The sequence below is a fragment of the Conger conger genome, chromosome 5, assembly GCF_963514075.1.
Source record: "Conger conger chromosome 5, fConCon1.1, whole genome shotgun sequence".
NCBI classification, from domain to species: domain Eukaryota; kingdom Metazoa; phylum Chordata; class Actinopteri; order Anguilliformes; family Congridae; genus Conger; species Conger conger.
In genome coordinates this window covers 49488572-49508318 of record NC_083764.1, presented here as the reverse complement: position 1 = coordinate 49508318, position 19747 = coordinate 49488572, and the positions used below count along the sequence as shown (strand labels likewise).

The window sequence follows — 19747 nt, the reverse complement described above, 5'->3', positions numbered from 1 at the left end:
ATTGGCTTTGCCGTCATCAAAGTCAACGTCCTATGTTGAAGAAATGGCCCTGTCATAATTTTTTTTTTTGCTCACATATATTACCATAGCCATTTACAGATCTTACATGTGGTCATCCCATTTAAAGCTACAAAATCACTTGTAAGTTTCAAGCACAAGTTGCAAGATACAGTAGCCTGTAAAAAACATGAACCTGACATTGTGGTTTGCCTCAAGGTACTCATTCATATGTAACCAGCAGCATTGGTTCGAAGCCAAGCCTCACCTTGTAGGCTACTATAACACCTGTAACAAATATAGTGGTAATATGTAATTTGGAAACAGTTGGTTGAATAAATTAATCCATGCATGTTTACGTAGGCTACTGAAATAATGGTAGCTGCCCTGCAGTAGTAGTGGAGTTAAGGAGTATTCACATTCTGGCTAATGGGACACACCCCATAGCTTGTAACCACTCAACGTGGGCTCCTGACCTGACTGGGCCAAGGATACCGCAATGGTAATGCAGTAGAACACAGCACTTTTCTTGAAGGAATAGCTCACTTTCTGGAGTTTTTATTTTTATTATTACTTCAGCTCGTGTGTATGTTTTTGATTGGCCCAGACAGTTTGTGTAAGTGAAGCATATTTCCAGCTTTACAATGGCTGGTATAGAAGCCTTCATAGTTTTGCTATTTAAAGCAACAACAACAAAAAAAACACTTCAAGTTACTCCAAAGCAGCTTGTACAGTGACACTATATTTCTAGAGGCAGTACATGAATAGATCAGGGATGGGCAAGGATGGTCGTATCTGGATTTCAGACCAACTTCTGCTTTTAATAATTTATTTGGCCCAATCATCTACATGATCTGTCATTTTATGCCACATTTTGTGTTATAGCAGCAGCTGATAAATGTCCTTGTCTTGTAACATTTTGTTGTCCAATTTACGAATTAATCAATCATGGTGCTCATAACTGGTAACTGGTGACAGCAGAATCCTGCTTAGCCCTCCAGGACAGGATTTGGCCATCACTGGAATAGATTTACAGCATTTATTCCATTCATTCATTTATAAACAAAATGTCTGTTTTTGATATACAAACATGCATACCCCTATCCATCCATTGTTAAGACAGTAGGTTCTGTGTCTAAAATATATTTTCACAAGGATATAATGTCCTTATTAAAAAACTCCAAAACGAATTTATTAATTTAGGATTGAACGAGGGGGAGTGAAAAAAATTGGGACAAGCTTATTGGCTTTGCCGTCATCAAAGTCAACGTCCTATGTTGAAGAAATGGCCCTGTCGTAATATATTTTTTTGCTCACATATATTACCATAGCCAATTACAGATCTTACATGTTGTCATCCCATTTAAAGCTACAAAATCGCTTGTAAGTTGCAAGATACAGAAGCCTGTAAAAAACATGAACCTGACATTGTGGTTTGCCTCAAGACACTCATTCATATGTAACCAGCAGCATTGGTTCGAAGTAAAAATCAAAACAAACATAACTATTTTGCTGTAATCCCAGAATTCCCAAGCCTCACCTTGTAGGCTACTATAACAGTTTATGTTCTTGGGTATTGTCGGTTGCATCTCACATTTCTGTAGATTAGTGAAATGTAGCGCGGCCACATATGTGAGCTATCGTTTTTCAAATTACAATGTTCACATTGAAAAACAATCATTTCCCACTTTAACATCTGTAACAAATGTATTGGTAATATGTCATTTGTCAATCATCTACATGATCTGTCATTTTTTGCCACATTTTGTGTTATAGCAGCAGCTGATAAATGTTCTTGTCTTGTAGCATTTTATTGTGGTCCAATTTACGAATTAATCAATCATGGTGCATAATAGCTGTTTGAGCAACTGGTAACTGGTGACAGCAGAATCCTGCTTAGCCCTCCAGGACAGGATTTGGCCATCACTGGAATAGATTTACAGTAGGTTCTGTGTCTAAAATATATTTTCACAAGGATATAATGTCCTTATTAAAAAGCCAAAACTCCAAAACGAATTTATTAATTTATCCTCAAGAACATTAATTTATTGTATCCACTAGAGGGAGATACAACCTTAATCACAATAACCCTGTTCTTTATGTCTTGTATGCCTTTGTAAAACTGACATTTTGCAAACAGATTCATAGAACATGAAATTGCTGTGCTTTTTGCCCCTGCATGCAGGACCGAAAGTGGTAGAATCCCTTTTATTTCGGTAGAAAACTCATTTTTTTAATATGAGTAAATCCGACACTGATCAAAAACGTGATATGCAATATCTCAACAAAACTTCGAGAGCTCCTTGAACATGCACATCGGGAGATAAATGATTAATTACGCAACGAGATTATCTGATTATCTGTATTATTTTGCGTTTAGTTTGAAATACTTCATAGAAGTATAGATTTCATATAATCGATATTCTTTTTGTTTCCAGTTCAAATGTTATTCTCAGTTCAATATGATGATCCCTTGTGTTATTAAATATTACTCTCGGCTGACCTGGACAGTATTAATGGCCTGTATATCGCCATTACAAATGTTGTTGGTATGTTGTGTTGAGGACATTATCTTTTAACGACTTTTAAGTGCAAGTTAATTATTTAGCTTTTTTGTTTTCTGACAAACAAAGCACGAGTCGTTTCCATCTAAACATGGATGAGTGCTAAAACATGTAAATGTGTGCGCCATGGTTTCATGCAAACATCGTCTGTTTAATGTGTCTTTGTTGATATTCAAGAACGACAGCTGGATTCTGGAGGGGGAGGGGGTGGTGTAACTCAACAAATCTTGTGGAAATAATAATGTTATCTAATCGTAGCAAATATCGTTTTAATGTTATTCAAACGTGTTATTTATGCACAATTGTATGTTTGCTGTCCAGATATTAGCTGAAGTAATACACGTAGTTTATCAAACATTTTACAGAGCATGGCAGCAAGTAGTAGCCTTTGATGAAGCTCATAGCATCCAAATCGTATTGTCGTATTCAATCTTTGATTTAAAACGGGCTTCATCAAAAAATAACATAAGCACCATATTGGGCCATTATTGGTCCAAAGGGGTCACGTGTATACTCTAAACCAATTAAAATCAAATGCGAAGTGCGTTTGCTGAATCGAATACCATCTATGCCACAAAATAGGACTTCTTCCGCCGTTTACGTTGTCAGCAGTGTGAGTAGCTAGCTAATCATGGGGGTGTAAATATTTGAACTCATTCAGTGCTTGCTGGAATCTGAGATTTGAAGGAGGCTGCAATACTGTTACTGCAATAGCTGTATGGCTTTCATCATGATGAAGAAAAAGAAATTTAAGTTTAAAGTTGATTTCGAGCTGGAAGAACTGTCCTCTGTTCCCTTTGTTAACGGTGTCTTGTTTTGTAAAGTCAGGCTTCTTGACGGTGGCTTTTCAGAGGAGTCGTCTCGGTAAGAAAACTGTTTTCAATTAGCTGACGTTAACGTTATCGAACATTAACTACTAGCGTTTGCTAGCTAGTTACTGTTGGCCAATGGTGCACGAACAATGTGGATTTCTTACTGGTTCTGTGATCGGTTACAAATCATTGCTTGCTAGCTAACTAGCTAATTTTCACGTGTTACCGAACTCTAGCTAGCTATAGATAGCTAATGTAACGCGTGTATATATATAATATAGACTGTCAGCTAACTTGTTATCGTCTAGCTATGCCTTAACGAGTAACTTAAGGTTAGCTAGCCAAGTTACATTGGCTACGTTATGACTTGTAATGGACAGATGATTTGCGAATAATTTATTTCACGTTAGCTAGTTAACTAACGTAGCTAATAAAGTTATCTACTTTAATTTGATTCACTGACAAACCTTAGATATAGTTAATGTCCATGATGTCTAACGTTGTTAGCTATAACTTAGATCGCTAGTTATTTCGTTTGCTAGCCTGATACAGGTCGATGATAATATTTCTTCATGAAAGATGCCTGACGAACTGTAGACTTGTCCATACGGTCTTTCATTTACTCATGCCAAACGAGGATAACTTGAATGAGCGAAAACTTTGGTTAGTTAGGCTAGATATGTAGTCTAGCTAGCTAGCTATAGGTAACTATAGCCAACTGACGTTAGATTGACCAAGTTATTTTTGTAATGTCCATATTGTACCGAACCTGACATATGCTTGCTCTGTAATTTTAGCTAGCTAACGCACATAACGAACTAGCTAGATAACGCCCATAATCAGCTGTCAGTTAAGTTAACGTTAGCTAGCTAGCTAGTTCTGTCTTTGCTACCGCATTGCAAACGCATCGTTGTCATGGCAATTCGCATGCAGATTCAATCTTGAAAGACATGCTGGCTAGCTGGCTAACTTACTAGCCTACGGCCAGTAGGTACTGACATCTGCCGATAAGGGCTAACGTTAACTAACGGTCCCTAAACTGGAGCGACGTTAGCTGACCTATTTCTGAAATACAAAAAATGTATAGATGCTGGACTCGGCCAGTGTTGCAATCGCTATATTTTTCATAGAGTAACTTGGATGTCAACAAGTAGCTCAAGGAGAAACAATAAAGCACCTTAGCTGGTAATAACCAGAACCTACCAGAATATTTGTACTTGGTCAAATTGGTGCACTTTCTGCATTTCTGAGGCCTGTGTCATTCCCCAGTCTCTCATTCCAGTTGTCAGCTGATTATAAACGTCGAGTAATTAAGGCACTGACATTTTGTGCCCAGCTTCTGCATTTGGGAAGGCTATTTTCTATGTTGATATTAAAGTAAAATTTCAAGTTAAACCAAAGATCCAGGGTCATTTGGACCATTAAGGGAAAAGGACTGGGAGATGGAAGTTTCTTCTTGGTACTGGGGATGAGAATTGATAGAATACAGTACAGAACGATTGCACTGTATTTGATTTCAGTCAAATTGCTTGTCAGCAAGTGCAAGTGATTTATTGTGTCCTGGTGTGGCTGTTGTGAGTCAGGTAGGTGTGTCCCACTTAACTAAGTTACATTTGAAGAATGACAATTGCGCAAAACAGAAGAGTGAATGGTTTTGCAATGGGTGAAAGGTTTGAACAAGCCGGTTAGTTACTGATAATGGAAGCAAATAAGCCATAGGCTTATTGTGTAGCTATTTTAATTCTTCTTGAGATGTAAATGTGTAATACAGTTTGTTCAGACTGAGTGAGTAAATGGCATGGTAATTGCTGCATTGACTGCTATAACCTTTCACCTTTTTTTCTGTAATTCTTTTCTACAACTTATATCAATCTTTCACATCTGTGAATGTGCCACACTTAAAATTGTTTTTAGAATTAGGCCTGAATCATTTTTGGCGATTACAAAATGAAGCTTGTTTTAATTATTTCAGCATGTCCAGTTCCTCTAGTCCTCTGCTATTTCACACACATACACAAACTGTAAGAGGGACTGCTGACCACAAGTGTTAATATCGGTAAAGGTAATGTGTTGGAAGCAGACCCCGTCAACACTTCCTTCCTTTTTTTTTTTTTTTAGAAAGCTTCCTTTTCTAGCAGTGTTTGAATATTTTGTTATAAAATGAACACTGTTTCAATATAATATTAGTGCTTTCTGTTTGATCATCTAAAAGGTTTTATCAGGAGTTAAGCACCTTTTTTTAATGCCTATTAATCAAGAACTCAGGTTACACCTGTTACACAGCTTTGAGCCTAGTGATATTTTCATTGTGCTTATACTGGTCATTGTGCTTTAATGAAATTCAGTAACTGATAGACTCTCCCATTACAAACAGTCATATCAGATCAGTGGGCTGTCCTTTAAGCTTCTGTTTAAAGTTAGTATTTTTAGACATTGATTAAAAATGGCAGCCCCACCCAACTGAGCTTTAGCCTTTGAGGTTGACCTTTACCAGGCTTCTGTGGATGTTTCATGACCAGAGCGCTCATACTTTATGTGGACCCTGATAGAGCTGATCGGGCAAGATTAAAGCTTAACCTTTCATGATGTAGACCAACAGCCATTGGCTGGACTCTACCAGGAGTAAGCAAAAACAAGACATCAAAACTGCCCACCACAAAATGCAGACTTCTAATCTTCACATTTAGGGCCAGGTCACAATCTGGCAGGGTTTACCTTCACAAGACTGCTGGGGTCTTGGCTTCAGCAGTTCAGGGTAGCATTAATGATGTGTGAAATGAGGGCTGAGGTCCTGCTGATTGTGCAGTCAGTGTACATTCCATCTATTTTATTTTATTTTTTTATACAGGGGGAGAGCCTGCATAAACCCTAATCATGCAAAACAATCCAAATGTGGGTATAGCTGTCACATATTACATTACAGGAGCCAAGTTTGTCAGCAACCTGACTTTTACAAAGCTTTCTAGCATTTTTTGCTAGAGTGTTTTATGTACAGAACATAGACCCAACTCTTGGACTTGCAAAATCACCCATTGTCCCTTCTTGGTCAAAAGGCAGTTCTCACTCATCTTACCTCAGTTATATCACATGGGGTCTTTTTGGATTGGGAAAGTAAATGCCTGCTTCTTGCATCTTGCTTCTTGCTTCTTGCATCTTGCTTCTTGCTTCTTGCTTCTTGCATCTTGCATCTTGCATCTTGCATCTTGCATCTTGCATCTTGCATCTTGCATCTTGCTTCTTGCTTCTTGCATCTTGCATCTTGCTTCTTGCATCTACATGCATCACTTTGGATGCCAACTGTTGTATGGTCATGGTGTCTGTGTTGATTTTTGAATGTTGGTTATTGATAGATTTGAGGATTCTTTTTGAAAGATCCTAAATTCCTAAACATTTAAGACTCTGCTGGCGTGTATTGCTACCCCTAATCTTAGCCTTTGGGGGTTCCTTATGGAACATCTAGCAGCCTGTCTAATGCTCATGATGTGTAGAGACTTGGGTGAGTCATACTTCTCATCCCCTAGTTACAGTCATCCCACAAAAGGCCTACATTAGGTATCTAAAAGTAAAGTATGTAACACCCTGGTTCAGAGAGAGGGTCATATTGTCCAAGTGTTATTTGCCAGCATGGTGAGGATGCGATGGATAGGAAGTAGACATTTCTCTTTATTTTTGAATGGTCCCAGTTTTACTGTTACAGGTGGTCAAGGCAAAGCTTGAAAAAAATGCCGTTGTAGTTCGGCATTGCTGTAGAGTCTACATACTTATGTACAAAATATCCAGCAGGCCAGATGCTAGCCTACTTCTTTAAACTGATGAAGGAAAATCAATGAGTTTGACAATTCTAGATGTTTGTGGTTGTCTGTTTTTTCTGTGCAAAAAATGAATAAAAATTGTATTAAATTTCAGTCAACTTGATGGCTACGTAATAAAAAAAGAAAAGATAATGCAATGAGCAGTGGTATTTATGTAGAAGGAATCATGACCTATATTGTTTACCCCTTTCCTCCAGATAAATAATGCATACAGAAAGTGATGGTCTTGTCCAATTGTTGCACATAATGGACAAGCTTCACTTGAGTGCACAGAGAAACATTGCGTGAGCCAAACCATGTGATGACTCCTCGCAGATGAACGGTGTGACTGCACTCGATGTATTCCGGTATCCGTACAATTCGGTTAACTCCTAACTTTGCCTGTTCTGGCTAATGTCATGCATCAGATCGGTGAGGATAAGAGGCCCTGCAGAGCCTTGTGGCTCTTTCACATGCTTTTACTCAGGTCTTAACTGCAAACGAGCATCATTTACACTTGCACTGGTGTGCAAGAGGAGCTCACCACATTCGTGAGTGAATGTGATTGCCTCCCTTGGACACCACCTAGGCTAATGGATGGCCTTTCCGTTGAGAATGCCCTAGGTAACTGTTGGTCTTTTTTTTTCCCCCACATACTATTTTCAGAGGATCTTCCCTCAGAGGTTGAGCCACTAAAAGAAGCCTTTTAGACAGGTTTGCACATGAGTCACAGGGGGTTGAGCATTTCTGCTTTCCAGCCACTAGCAGATTGTATTCAGAAACTGAAAATGGATTTTGCCATGGCAACCTCCTCGTGTGTTCGAAAAAAACACTCAAGATACCGAAAAGGAATTGTTTGTTCTCTCTGTTTCTGTTTATTTTGTGTGGGCAGGCTTTTTTCTGCTCCTTGGGGCACAGTAAATTTGTCTTACATGGAGGTTTGTAGTGTAGGCTCAAGAAGATCAAGTTAATTCAGTGTTAGTGATTTAGGTGTGTGGGGGCAGGAGGGCCTGACATATTCATTCAGGTTCGTTTTTCCTGACAGAAGAAGAAAGGCTGTGATTGAGCAGCATGAGAATTGGTGGAAGCAGCATCTACCCCTTCCTGTTACCCTTGTGGTGGGACAGCTTTTTGATGCGGGCAGCAGGAGGGTTCATGCTGTACTCTGTTGGGCAGAGGAAATGGTCATGGGGATTTTGGATGAAAATGTCTCGAATTAACTTTTCTGTGACTGGACTTAGGCCTCAATTGTTTGGAATAACACTTGGGTGTCATTATAAATGATTCTATAAGTGTATGTGAAATCACCTTCAAATTAGCATGACCATCCTGGTTTTTCTGAAATCTTTCATAAGATTACAGAGGAAGGGGAAAACATGAGCATTGTTGTCTCCATATGGAATCTGTTTTGGGAAAATCCATTCTATGCCAGATGGCCATTTCACCTATATAGCTCAGAGTAATGGTAAATGATCTGCATTTATATAGCGCCTTTATCCAAAGCACTGTACAATTGATGCTTCTCACTCCAATAGCGATTGGCTGCCATGCAAGGCACCAACCAGCTCAGGAGGTTGTAGGTGTCTTGCTCAGGGACACTTCAACACACCCAGGGCGGGATCAAACTGACTGCTCTTACCTCCTGAGCCAATGTCACCCCACAGTGCATTAGAGTGGATAGTCCTAGATGTCATTTCTCATGCTGCACCATACCAAATGACCTTTTACGCAGTCAATTCAGTTGTTAGGTAGTTCCATTAACATACTCTTATCATTAATTAAAGTAACCATGTGAGACAAAATGCAGCACATGCGGATATGTGATGTGCCCCATTTGCCCTGGTTAATTAGGCATGAACTCCGATCGATCTTTGTTTCTCTGATGAACACACTTGTCTCATGGCTTTTGTTTTTAATGTTGTGGAGTTGTAATTTTCTCTGCCCAAGGTAACAAAACCCTTTTCTTTTTTAACAAAGTCTCGTATTTTAATTAATCCCCAGTACTTTTCTTCACTTCTGCTCCTCCTTACCTACTTTGATGGATGGCACTGCACAGCACTAATGTGTACAAAGTAATCTGGGTCCCTGACTCAAAGGAGGTTGAGATCCATGCCAATGATTGTCTCAGGTTTAGCCCTGCAGTCAGACTTTAGTGTGACATGCAGGCTATTGTCTGTCCTCTGCCCTTGCTACCAAGCCATACACTGCAGAATTGTCTGTCTTAACAAGCATTTTAGTCTTGTAATAAGACTTAAGTTGTTTTTTTTTTTTCCCCTCCTCTAAAGTAGAAAACATTACATTTTCTTTTTCCTTTGGTAAATCTTGAAATGAGTCAAGCTCTTACCTCATTGGCAATATCTCATTTAGCAAGATAAGCAATATAAGGCTCAATTTTAATTCTCATTTTTAATTCTCATATCAGGAACTCTGGAGTTACTCATTGAACACTTTCATTTGTAATAAGACCGCATGATGCGTCCTTCAACTGAGTATGTGATCCATTAACCGTGAGTAAGGCAACCAGCTTGGTTAATTGGCTAGCTTAGTCTGGTCAGGCATCAAAAGTTCTCCGGTTATGGGGCTGCAGAACAACTTCTCCGACCTATATGGCTAAAAGAAAACAAATTTTTCTGCCTTTTAAAGGTTAACTCTTTCAAATTCTGTTGGAGACCAGTGTGATTCAACTTCGGGCACTTTCTTGTGAGGAGCACCAAATCAGTTTCTTGTGACCGTTGAACCACCCAGAAAAGAAGAAGAAAAATCGTGATTCATGTGATTTTGCAGACGGGCTGCATGTTTTTTTTTTTTGTTTTTTTTTCTTGCCTTACGTAATCATTTGTCACTTTTTTCTTTTTTTTCTTTTTTTCAGTTCTTGGCCAGAATTGGGAAAACCTGTGTTGCTTTATTATGTTTCTATGGCATCATAGCATGTGTCTTCAATTCAAGTTTGAAAGGTTTTTTTTTTTCTTTTTCTTCTCCCCTCTCTCTTCTTGTTGATGAAGGTGTGGCTTTTGGCTCAGTGAAAGACGCAACATTTCCCTAATGTAATCGTTGCTCTTCACCCTTTACAGACTCGGAGAAGGCGTGCCCCTTACAGCTTTAAGTGCATTAGAATTAATGAGATTAGGAGTTGTTTTTTTTTTTTAATCATAAGCCTAAGGGAACAGTTTGGAGTTGGCCACTTTTAACGGGCAATATGACTTTAATTCCTACTTGGGAAGGGTTCGAACAAACGGGCAGTCAATTTCCTATCAGTTTAAGCCCCTTTATCCGGGAGTGCGCGAGTCCTGTGAAGTGGCGATGACCTGACTCATGCGGCGTGCTCGCTGTTTAGTCATGGTGCTGGGTATCAGGAGGGCTGGAGTCAGACAGAGCTCATTAAGTGGGCCGCGTTCATCATTTCCAGACGGGCGCGTTTCCTGCGGTGTCGTTTTTCCTTTCGTCCTTCCAGCAGCGATACACGAGCCCCCCGCCGCAGTGCCGCGTTGCTGGAAAGCCAGTCTTTCCGGGAAGGACGCTTGCGTTCTGTCGCTCCAAACCCCCCCCCCCCCCCCCCCCCCCCCCTTTCTTTCCTGGACCAAGGAAGACCCTGGCAGCAGCACCAGCACTTCACCTTTACTGCACATCTCTGCCATTTCTTAGAGAATTGCTGGGGTCTTTTCTCGACAATGTTAGTTTTACCCAAATGTATCCATGTTTTCAATGATAAAAAGCCAGGTTATTTACACAGTCCAGCTATAACATCTGTCAAAATGCCATTCCTGACCTCTGTATGCATAGCAAGTGATTGATATGAACATGTTGCAACTAAAAAATGTGTTGCACCCATGTTTGTATTAAGCATAATTATTCCCGAGGAAATGCTGCCTATGTATTCCGACAGTTGTTCCTGGAACAATCGATGTTGTTATTAGTTGAAGAAAAATGAGCCAATGTTGTTAGTGGTTGAAGTAGAAGCCAAACATTATAGAGAAGCAGAAGAAGGGAAATGCTAAAATGAGGAATTTGTTTGTGTTCTCATAAGGGTATTCTGTGGTCAGAGGATGAACTGAACTGAGTATATTGTCACATGTAGTCATGTAATGTAATGTAGTAATTTCTGTGGAAAACCCTAAATGTTGCCAAACTCTGCTATGTAGATATGGGGTATACCCTGCCAACTCATAACATTGTCAATGGTGTGCTGTCCCAGTTTGACTCGTATCCTAAAGGCCCGGACACACCAAACCGACGGTCGGCCGCGGAGCGCCGACAAATATCGCCTTGCGTCGATACGCGTCGTTAATGTTGGCTGTGCCGAACACACCGCAACGACGGTCCGCCGACGGCCGAGTTGCACGTACGTTCTGCGCCTGCGTGAGAGGTAATAACTCTCCACACCAGCAGGTGGCGGTAGTCTGTATTTGTCTTTCAAAAAATGGAAACTGGAAGCCCGGGGAATGCGTTTGCATTGCGTTGGACCTAGAAGCAGCCATTGTCTCGCTCACAACAAACAGTTTGCAGCAATTTCCTTGTTCTCTCGCTATTTAGTAATACTAATCGAAAATTATGTCTGGTAGTGATAGTAACTTTGGAATGGCTTGCTTTCGTCGCTTCCGTTTCTCTTCTCGTGCACGATGGAGTGTCGGTGTGCGGGACACACCGGAAAGACTCGGCCGACAGGGCGCCACCGACGTCCGACGGCCGACCGTCGGTTTGGTGTGTCCGGGCCTTAATATTTAAACATTCCATGCATGCAGCAAGTAAATGTCATCATTTTTCCCGACAGCTTCAGTACCATTCATGTTTTTGGTGCATGAGATTTGACGATGATGAACTAAATAATGACCTGCCCCTACCCCCCCGTCTTCAGAGAGATGGTCCAGGCCAACTGCGTTCACTGGAGGAAGAAGTTCTCCTTCCTGTGCAAGATGAGCGCGAGTGCCAGCACGGGCGTGTTGGACCCCTGTGTCTGCCGAGTGTCCGTACGCAAGGTCTGGAGTGCACTGCCACTTGCCTGTCCACAATACCTGTCATAGGCAGGGTGTATGTAGAGGTTTACTGATTCCAAAAAATAACAGTCACAAAACTGTAACATTTCAAGTTTTTGTGGGACAAATAATTGTGATGTAAAAACATGGATTTGGGTTCAGTCAGTCTCGGACCAGTCTAATTTTTTTATTTAGTTGTATATTTTGTTTGGTCATGGTAGCAAAAAGGCTTGCCTAAATAAGTTTGTCATAAAATACCAAAAACAATGCCAGTGTTTGGCATAGTATGTATGGTGTGAAAACAATTCTTATTTTTATATATTTCTTAATGTACACAATTTTAAGACCATGCTTTTGTCTCTTTTCCAGGAACTCAAGGGAGGGAAGACGTATGCCAAGGTAGAACTAAAAGCATCTTTGCATTTTCTTCCCTTGTGCTTATATGGTCAAACTGTAACCTTGTTGGCTGACGTTGTGTATTAGTAAAATGCCACTTTCGGAGATGTGTAGTTCTTGGTATCAAGGGCACCTTTGACTGAACAATGAGTATTTAAAGCAAGATAAGACTTAAAGCAAGATATGACAGGATGCTTATTTGGCTGAGACCGAGTGCAGAATAGTCCTAATTTTAGCAGATTGCCAATCCTCACCCACACTAATAAGATGCTGTTTGAACAAACGTGCAATTATACACGCAGACACCAATGCAGTTCATCTTTTAATGTTTAATGAATTTGGTCTTGTGGAAAACATTTGAGAAGAAGTGCTTAAAAACTCTTAAGTTGGCATAGACATGTTGTGGGTTGTTTTGTGCAGCTCGGTTTCGCCGACCTGAACCTGGCGGAGTTTGCGGGGTCCGGTTGCACCACCCGCCGGTGCCTGTTGGAGGGCTATGACACTCGGAACATGCGGCAGGATAACTCCATCCTGAAGGTAAGGGTCCCCGGTGTGCCCCCGTCCGGGTGGAGGAGCGCCAATATGGCGTGTACAGTGTCGAGTCTAAACGGGCAGTGGCCAGGACGTCTGCAGATGCGTAACATGACCAACATGAAAGAGTCTGAAAGTGTATCAAAGGTGCTCTGGAAAGATGCGTGGTAATGGAAAGTAAGAACGGCTTACACGTTCTCTTCTGCTGTGGAAGTTATTCGTGAAAAGGTTGGTGTTTCAGTTGTGGCTGGACCATCATTTTGAACAGCGATGTTTCATTTTCATAAATGAATACATTTGGAGAGTAAGGACAAAGTATGGGCACCTTTTGAATATTTTGATATTCGGAGCGATTGGCAGTACCTGAATTAATGCTTTTCTGTTCTGTGTTTTAGGTGGTGATCAGCACACAGCTTATGTCGGGGGACCCCTGCTTCAAAACGTAAGGACACCTCTAATCTGTTTTTTGCAGACCTATGGCTGGTGGAATCTGCGTGCAGCTCTTGTTTTCATTTGTTTTGCATGCTGCTTTGACGTTGACTTTACATTTTCAGAAATGTCCATCAGAAAGAAAATAGTAAATGATAGGTGAATAACATTTTATTATAAGATGCCCAAATGAGAAGGGAGATTTGTGACCACAACGCCAGTCTGACCACACTGACTTCCTGTGAACAAGTTTCCTGCACAGGAAGTGTCTTTACCAGCGGTTTCCTTTACCAGCTGACTAGAAATGTGTGATGAGTGTACTTTTTCAGCCTCTGCTGAAGTAAAAATAAATAAATAAATAAATTTAAAAAAAGAAATTCTTTAATGGTGTTTCCATATTGTGTTTATTCACATTTTTCTTAGGTTTATTTTAGTTTTACTTTTTAAGTTGTGTGCAGAGATCCAAACTGTTCGTTCCTCAGCCTGTTTCATAGACTTTGAGGACTATGTCTGTTTTGTTGGATGGGATTTCCAGACATACTCTGTGAAACAGAAAAAGATCGACAAGTTCTGTCCACATCAGGACTCGAGGGAAGGCCTCTTGCAAATAAAGCCGTCTTCCATTTCGGTTTTTGTCAGCAACACAGTGATTTGTGTAGCTTTTGAGTTATTTCTGAGAAGAACCTTGGGCACAGTTGACGAAAAGCCTTCAGTCTTTTTGACTAGCGGCCTGTACTAAATAATTAATCTGGGTCCTGTCAAAGCTTGCGGAGGATGGAAACAAAAGTCATTTCCAGCATGGCTGCCGTTTGATTTAATCCCGGCATGGCATAGTTTCACTGTCGTACATCATCTAGTTTATGACAGGGAAAACCTTTGTGTGCAGTATTGCACTCCTTCAGGAGTGAGCTGTAAAGATTATCTTCTTCCCACACACGCCAGTTGAGGTGTTAACAGTTTTTTCTTAAATATATGCAGTTAATGTGAAGGAATACTTTCTTTTGCTTTACAAATTGGGTCAGAGTAACACTCTGCCTTCAAGTATATGAAAATCATCTCTGTGGTGAACAGACACAGTGATGTCTTAACAGACTTGCACAGAAAAGCGAGCCTGCAAGATGCAGGTTGATATGGTTCACGCTGCAGCAATTTGGCCACAATGTGTTTTTTTTGGAATGTGTGTATATAAATCAGTTGTAGCCTTCGGCTCTGCATTGCAACAAGCTCAAATGTTGTAATGCATTAAAACATATTTTAATGTTTGTTCCTTGACTAGTGATGGTACAGCAAATTTTCAGGATATACTAGGAAGTCTAAAAATAAAGGACCAGTGTATATAGTGCATGCTAAATAATAATAATCATATAAAATGCTATTATTTTGTAGAAAATGGCCCTAGGTGAATTTATTGTTGTGAAACCTGTATTAGGGGTCACTTCCTGCCTAACTACGGAATTTCAGTGCTGCTGTTGAAATGGAGCTTGCGGTGTGTTTGATTTCTGGATTTTATCTGATACGGCAGACTGCAGAGGGTCGAGCAGACGCAGTTAGAGGTGAAATATTTGGCAGCGCTATGCGTTTAGGCGAAACTGTAAGCCCTGACGTGACAGGCCCCATCCATGTCAGACACACACACACACACACACACACACACACACACACACACACACACACACACACACACACACACACACACACACACACACACACACACACACACACACACACACACACACACACACACACACACACACACAGATTATACACACACCCAGAGAAGAGGGGAAAGTCAGATTCTTAGAGCCTTTGGCTCGGGAACTCATTGACAGCTTTAGGTCGGGTGTGCCAAGATACAATTCCCTATGAAAGTTAAGAGCCGCTTATCACTTGTTTGTACAACCAACCAAAGTCTTTCCATCAGTTAATGTTCAAAGGCTTCTTTACACTAAACTGAAAATCTATTGCAATCTCTACTTAAATAAACATTAGCTTACAATCTTCCGACAGACAACAGTGGAATGTTAAACTATTCTGTCTCATGTTAGATCCATGTTAATGTTCATTGAAATCTGTTTAGATGGGCCTAAATGTTAATGCAAAGTTAAAAGTTAGATTACTGAGAGAGTCAAGTGTTTCTGTGTTTGTTATTTTCCAAAAAACTTCTGTAGTTCTTAATGACGTATTGATACACGCAGGTCTGCAGACCGAGTGATCTCCAGGTCTCATTATGGACATAACTTTGCAAACCATTCAGTTTATTTTTTATTTTTAATTGCGCTGGAGTCCAACTGCTGTATGTGCATTTCCTGCATAGGTCATTGATGAATGTGTGTGCTGTATGTAGGGTGTAGTGTGTGTAAGGTTTACTGTGGAGGCGTGCGCCAGAAAAAGTCACATTTGGCGTCCAGCGTGCTGGCCTGAGGCAGCGTGCACTCCCTCCTCGCTGCCCGCATCCGCCCACGCCGTGAGTCATGCGCGCTGCGGCGTAGCACGCGGGAAAACCTGGGCTCTCCGCCTCTCCTTTCCACAGTGGAGCCGGAGGGACTCCGAACGAGCCCTTACGCAATCGCCAACGTGGCCGCGGAGGCCCCACCCCCTGCAAAAGCCAACGCAGACGATTCGTTCCTTCTCAGCTTAGCCTCCAGGTCTCTTTTTGATGATGCCACCCACATTGGATGATATCACGTCAGACTGAGCCGCTGCGTGTGAAATGCCCTGTGGTGAGCCAGTGCCGATGTCACCGCTCGGCGTCGGAGGGCGTTTCGGTGGTATGCCGCATTGGAGAAGTAGGTTCCCCGTGGTTCTGCACCCTGGGAAAAAAAAGTCAAGTCCCCACTTGCCCTGAGAACATGCAGAAATCAGGCACATCGCACAAAGCCTGTTTGATGGTGAACAAGAAGGGCTTTTTCAAGTTTTCAGAGAGGTCAGGGCCCTTCCATTGGGGCACAGTGGTTATCTCTTCATGCTGTAGGTGTGCCTAATCAGGCCGGTACAGAGCATTCTTGGTTCTTGGTTCTTGGTTTAATGTGTTTCTCTTCTCTGTGACTGCAGAATTTGGCTGCTGGATTCCTTGTTCTGGTCCTGCATGTTCTGACGGGAACAGATATGAATGATTCTCTGTTGAATATAAGTAACATAGTTATGAAAGATGTAAGGTTTTAAAAACCGCATGACAGGCAGTTGGTGTCGCCATCTGAATAGCAACCCAACACACCACTACTGCAGTGAATACACACTTCAATTAAGCACTGTTAGCCTTGGCTAAATATTACTGATAGGGTAAACTTAAAAGGCACCTTAGCTTTAGTTGATTCATTCCACTCCGTCAAGCTTGAAATTAACAGTGAGAATTATAGGAATTCACCATAATTCATTTTGAAATTAACTTGATGTTTCGGTTGGAAATTTGCCTGTAGAAGGCAAGGACCTCCTGGTCCTTTTAAACAGTGACGTTTCTTCATGCAGAGGACCGGTGACCTCAGACCGTCCTCTGCTGATGCCTGTCTGTATTCTGCTCGGAGTTCAGTGCAGTTCAGTCCACAAAACCGCATGCTGCAGTGCGTAGGCTTAGCTGAAAGGCTAACGGCGTATTCGGAGACTGATACGCCGAGAGAAGCACGAGGCAGGGACACAGCATGACTGCTCTCAGATTATGTCCTTTTTCCAGTTTGCACCCTTTTCGAACCACATTTTTAACAATTCTTCTCAACAGATATTTGGACCCTTTACTCACTTTTATCCTTCTTTTCTTAACATCCTTGCCAGTCTTTTTTATTATTATTCCATATTTTCTTTACAGTGACCTTGGATTTATGAGCGTGCTTTGAGCTGTTTTTATTATTACTATTTGTGCACGTTTTGCTTAATATAAAAGTACATAAACTCCTAATTGTAAGAAGTCAATGTTCAGTTGTCATTGTAAAGCGAAGCAGCGCTGATGGAAATAGCCAGTGAGTCAGCACTGTCCCCTGCAGTCACACACCCCTCCTGATTCGTCCCCTCGGTTGAGAAATGCAGCGCTACAGACGCATTGGGCTGGGCTTCACCCCGCAGGTGCCTGCGTGTTAGCGGGTGCTGACGTACTCTCAAGGGGACCGCGTCTTGGTTGCTTCTTTCGGCAGGCTGGCAGATGATAATTGATCACTCCCTACTCCCCAGCTAGACCACTCCGGTCTGCCAGCTCTGGTCGCCTTACGGTTCCCTCTTTACGTGCACCTGGCGGTCGAGCTGCACGTTCACGCCTGTTTTCCGTTCTGGTTCCTCAGTGGTGGAATGACCTGCCTACCACTGTCAGAACAGCAGAATCCCTCCCCCTATTTCGACGCAGACTCAAAACCCACCTTTTCAAACTCTACCTTAGTCCTCCCTCCTGATTTCCCCTGCCCCTCCTTTCTGATATCCCTACCCTTGTCTAACCCCCCCCCCCCCCCCCCCCAAAAAAAAAAAAAAAAAAACTTCTGATGACAACTATGTTTAGAACAGCATTTCCTGTGTATTTTGCTAGTTTCTGGATGTGATGCTCTGACTTATGGTAGAACCTATGCACTTGGAAGTCGCTTTGGATTAAAAGCGTCTGCCAAATGACTAAAATGTAAATGTAAAATGTAGCAGTTGTTACATTTTTCCTAGGTCTAGATTATGTTGACGTGTCTTTTGGATAATAGCATCTGGTTAATTGTTTTAAGGTCTCTGGATAGTAGCACTTGATATGAATGCTGTGTAATGTGTGGAGTCTGTAACATTATGGTCACTGCGTTTGTGCTTGTGGGAGCATGCGCATAACCTGCCCTTTCTTTGCATTCCTCGTCCACAGGCCTCCTTCCACCGCCACGTACATCGGCATACAGGGAGAGGCGGAACGTCTGCACGAGGACCGGAAAGGCAGAGACTCATACATGCCACTACAAGGTATCTCACATCTGCAGTGTCGGTTCGGAAGAGCATTGACTGCCGTCCACAGCCAACAGTATACACATTTCTGTGTCGTAGGCAGCTGTAACCCACGTGACTCTGGTCACAAGCGCCTGTGACGGATCCGGCATGTCCGTGGGGAGGGGAGGGTCAGAGAACTTCAACATGGCAGAATAACAAAAAGCAGAACATTACATATTCACGCGTGATGTCTTTAGTCTTGGTTTTGCCACAATGGACGATGTAGAAACAGATTATTGAATTTATTTCAAGCCAAAAATGTCCATCGCATGGTTATATTAAATGGATAATAAGCAGCTAGAAAGTACATATCATATCTTCTGTCAAGATTTTCTTTTTTTGTTATGCAGCGGAGACTTATTGCGACTCAAATACGTTGAATTGAGTGATAATAAAACCTGAGTTGCGTTTAAATGCCATGCATACATTTCGCTACATTTAGGCAGTTTTGTCACCAGCAGTAGTAGCCTACCAGCTGAAAAAGCAGAAAGACCAGTGAGAAGAAGCTCCACTGGAGTGTAATCTTCACAAACAAGTTATTCATAGTTACCATATTTAATTCTATTAATGAAGATACTGTTTCAGGAAGTGAAATTAAGAAGTAAAAAAATCTCTTTCTGCAGATGAGGATTTGTATTTCCATGTACTGGATGTAATTGCAGGACGACATGAATGCAACAAGAATATTGCACTTCAAATCGGTCTTACTTCAATTGAGTCTTACTTTTCAATTGGAATTAACTTGTTGCTATGTAATTCCTCATGCACAAGCAGGTGCTTTTCTGTTATCTTATTTAAACCTGTTCGCCATGGGCCTCAATGTATTTGTCCTTGTTACACCACAGTCCACTAGCATGTGCCGTCATGGCAAAGGACTTTTCTTTGAGTGCAGCTGACACAGGGAACCATGCTCAGGGCAGTGAGACTAGAGTAACCAGATTTTAGCTGTTCTTCTGCAGTGGGGTGAGGGAAGTCCTGTCAACAGAAGCCCTCCCTTAGAAACGTTACAGCCAATTTCATGCTGCAAGGCTGCCAACTATAACTGTCCCTGATTTGACTGTGAACCTTAGGGTGCCTGACTGGGCAGAGAAGCAGGGCTTTAGCTGGACGGGCCAGCAGATGGCCCTTGCTTGCGCTTATTGATCACAAGGTCGAATATGTTTCTTCCCTGTGGACTGCCAATTGACACTGCCCCTCTTCAGGCTAAACATGGGGATTAGCTGGATTGACAAGTCTATTTTAACAACCAGCGCAGAACTGTAGTGCAAAATAACGGTTTGAATTTTGAGTCAGTTCTCCATCAGCACAGATGAAGGCAAATTGCA

At 41.6% G+C, this 19747-nt stretch overlaps 1 protein-coding gene across 2 annotated transcripts in view; it reads left to right on the top strand.

Annotated features, from left to right (window-relative positions):
* Positions 1-19747, top strand: part of LOC133128187 (EEIG family member 2-like) — a 30093-nt gene that overhangs the window by 1652 nt on the left and 8694 nt on the right. The window contains exons 1-6 of one of the 2 annotated variants that reach the window (XM_061241518.1): positions 3134-3425; positions 12017-12137; positions 12504-12533; positions 12951-13067; positions 13457-13503; positions 18304-18398. In XM_061241518.1, the coding sequence (XP_061097502.1) occupies positions 3280-3425; positions 12017-12137; positions 12504-12533; positions 12951-13067; positions 13457-13503; positions 18304-18398 (556 nt within the window). In that variant the 5' untranslated portion in view covers positions 3134-3279. Of the gene's footprint in view, positions 1-3133; positions 3426-12016; positions 12138-12503; positions 12534-12950; positions 13068-13456; positions 13504-18303; positions 18399-19747 lie in introns of those variants that run through there. The other variant, XM_061241519.1, reaches the window with a different exon arrangement.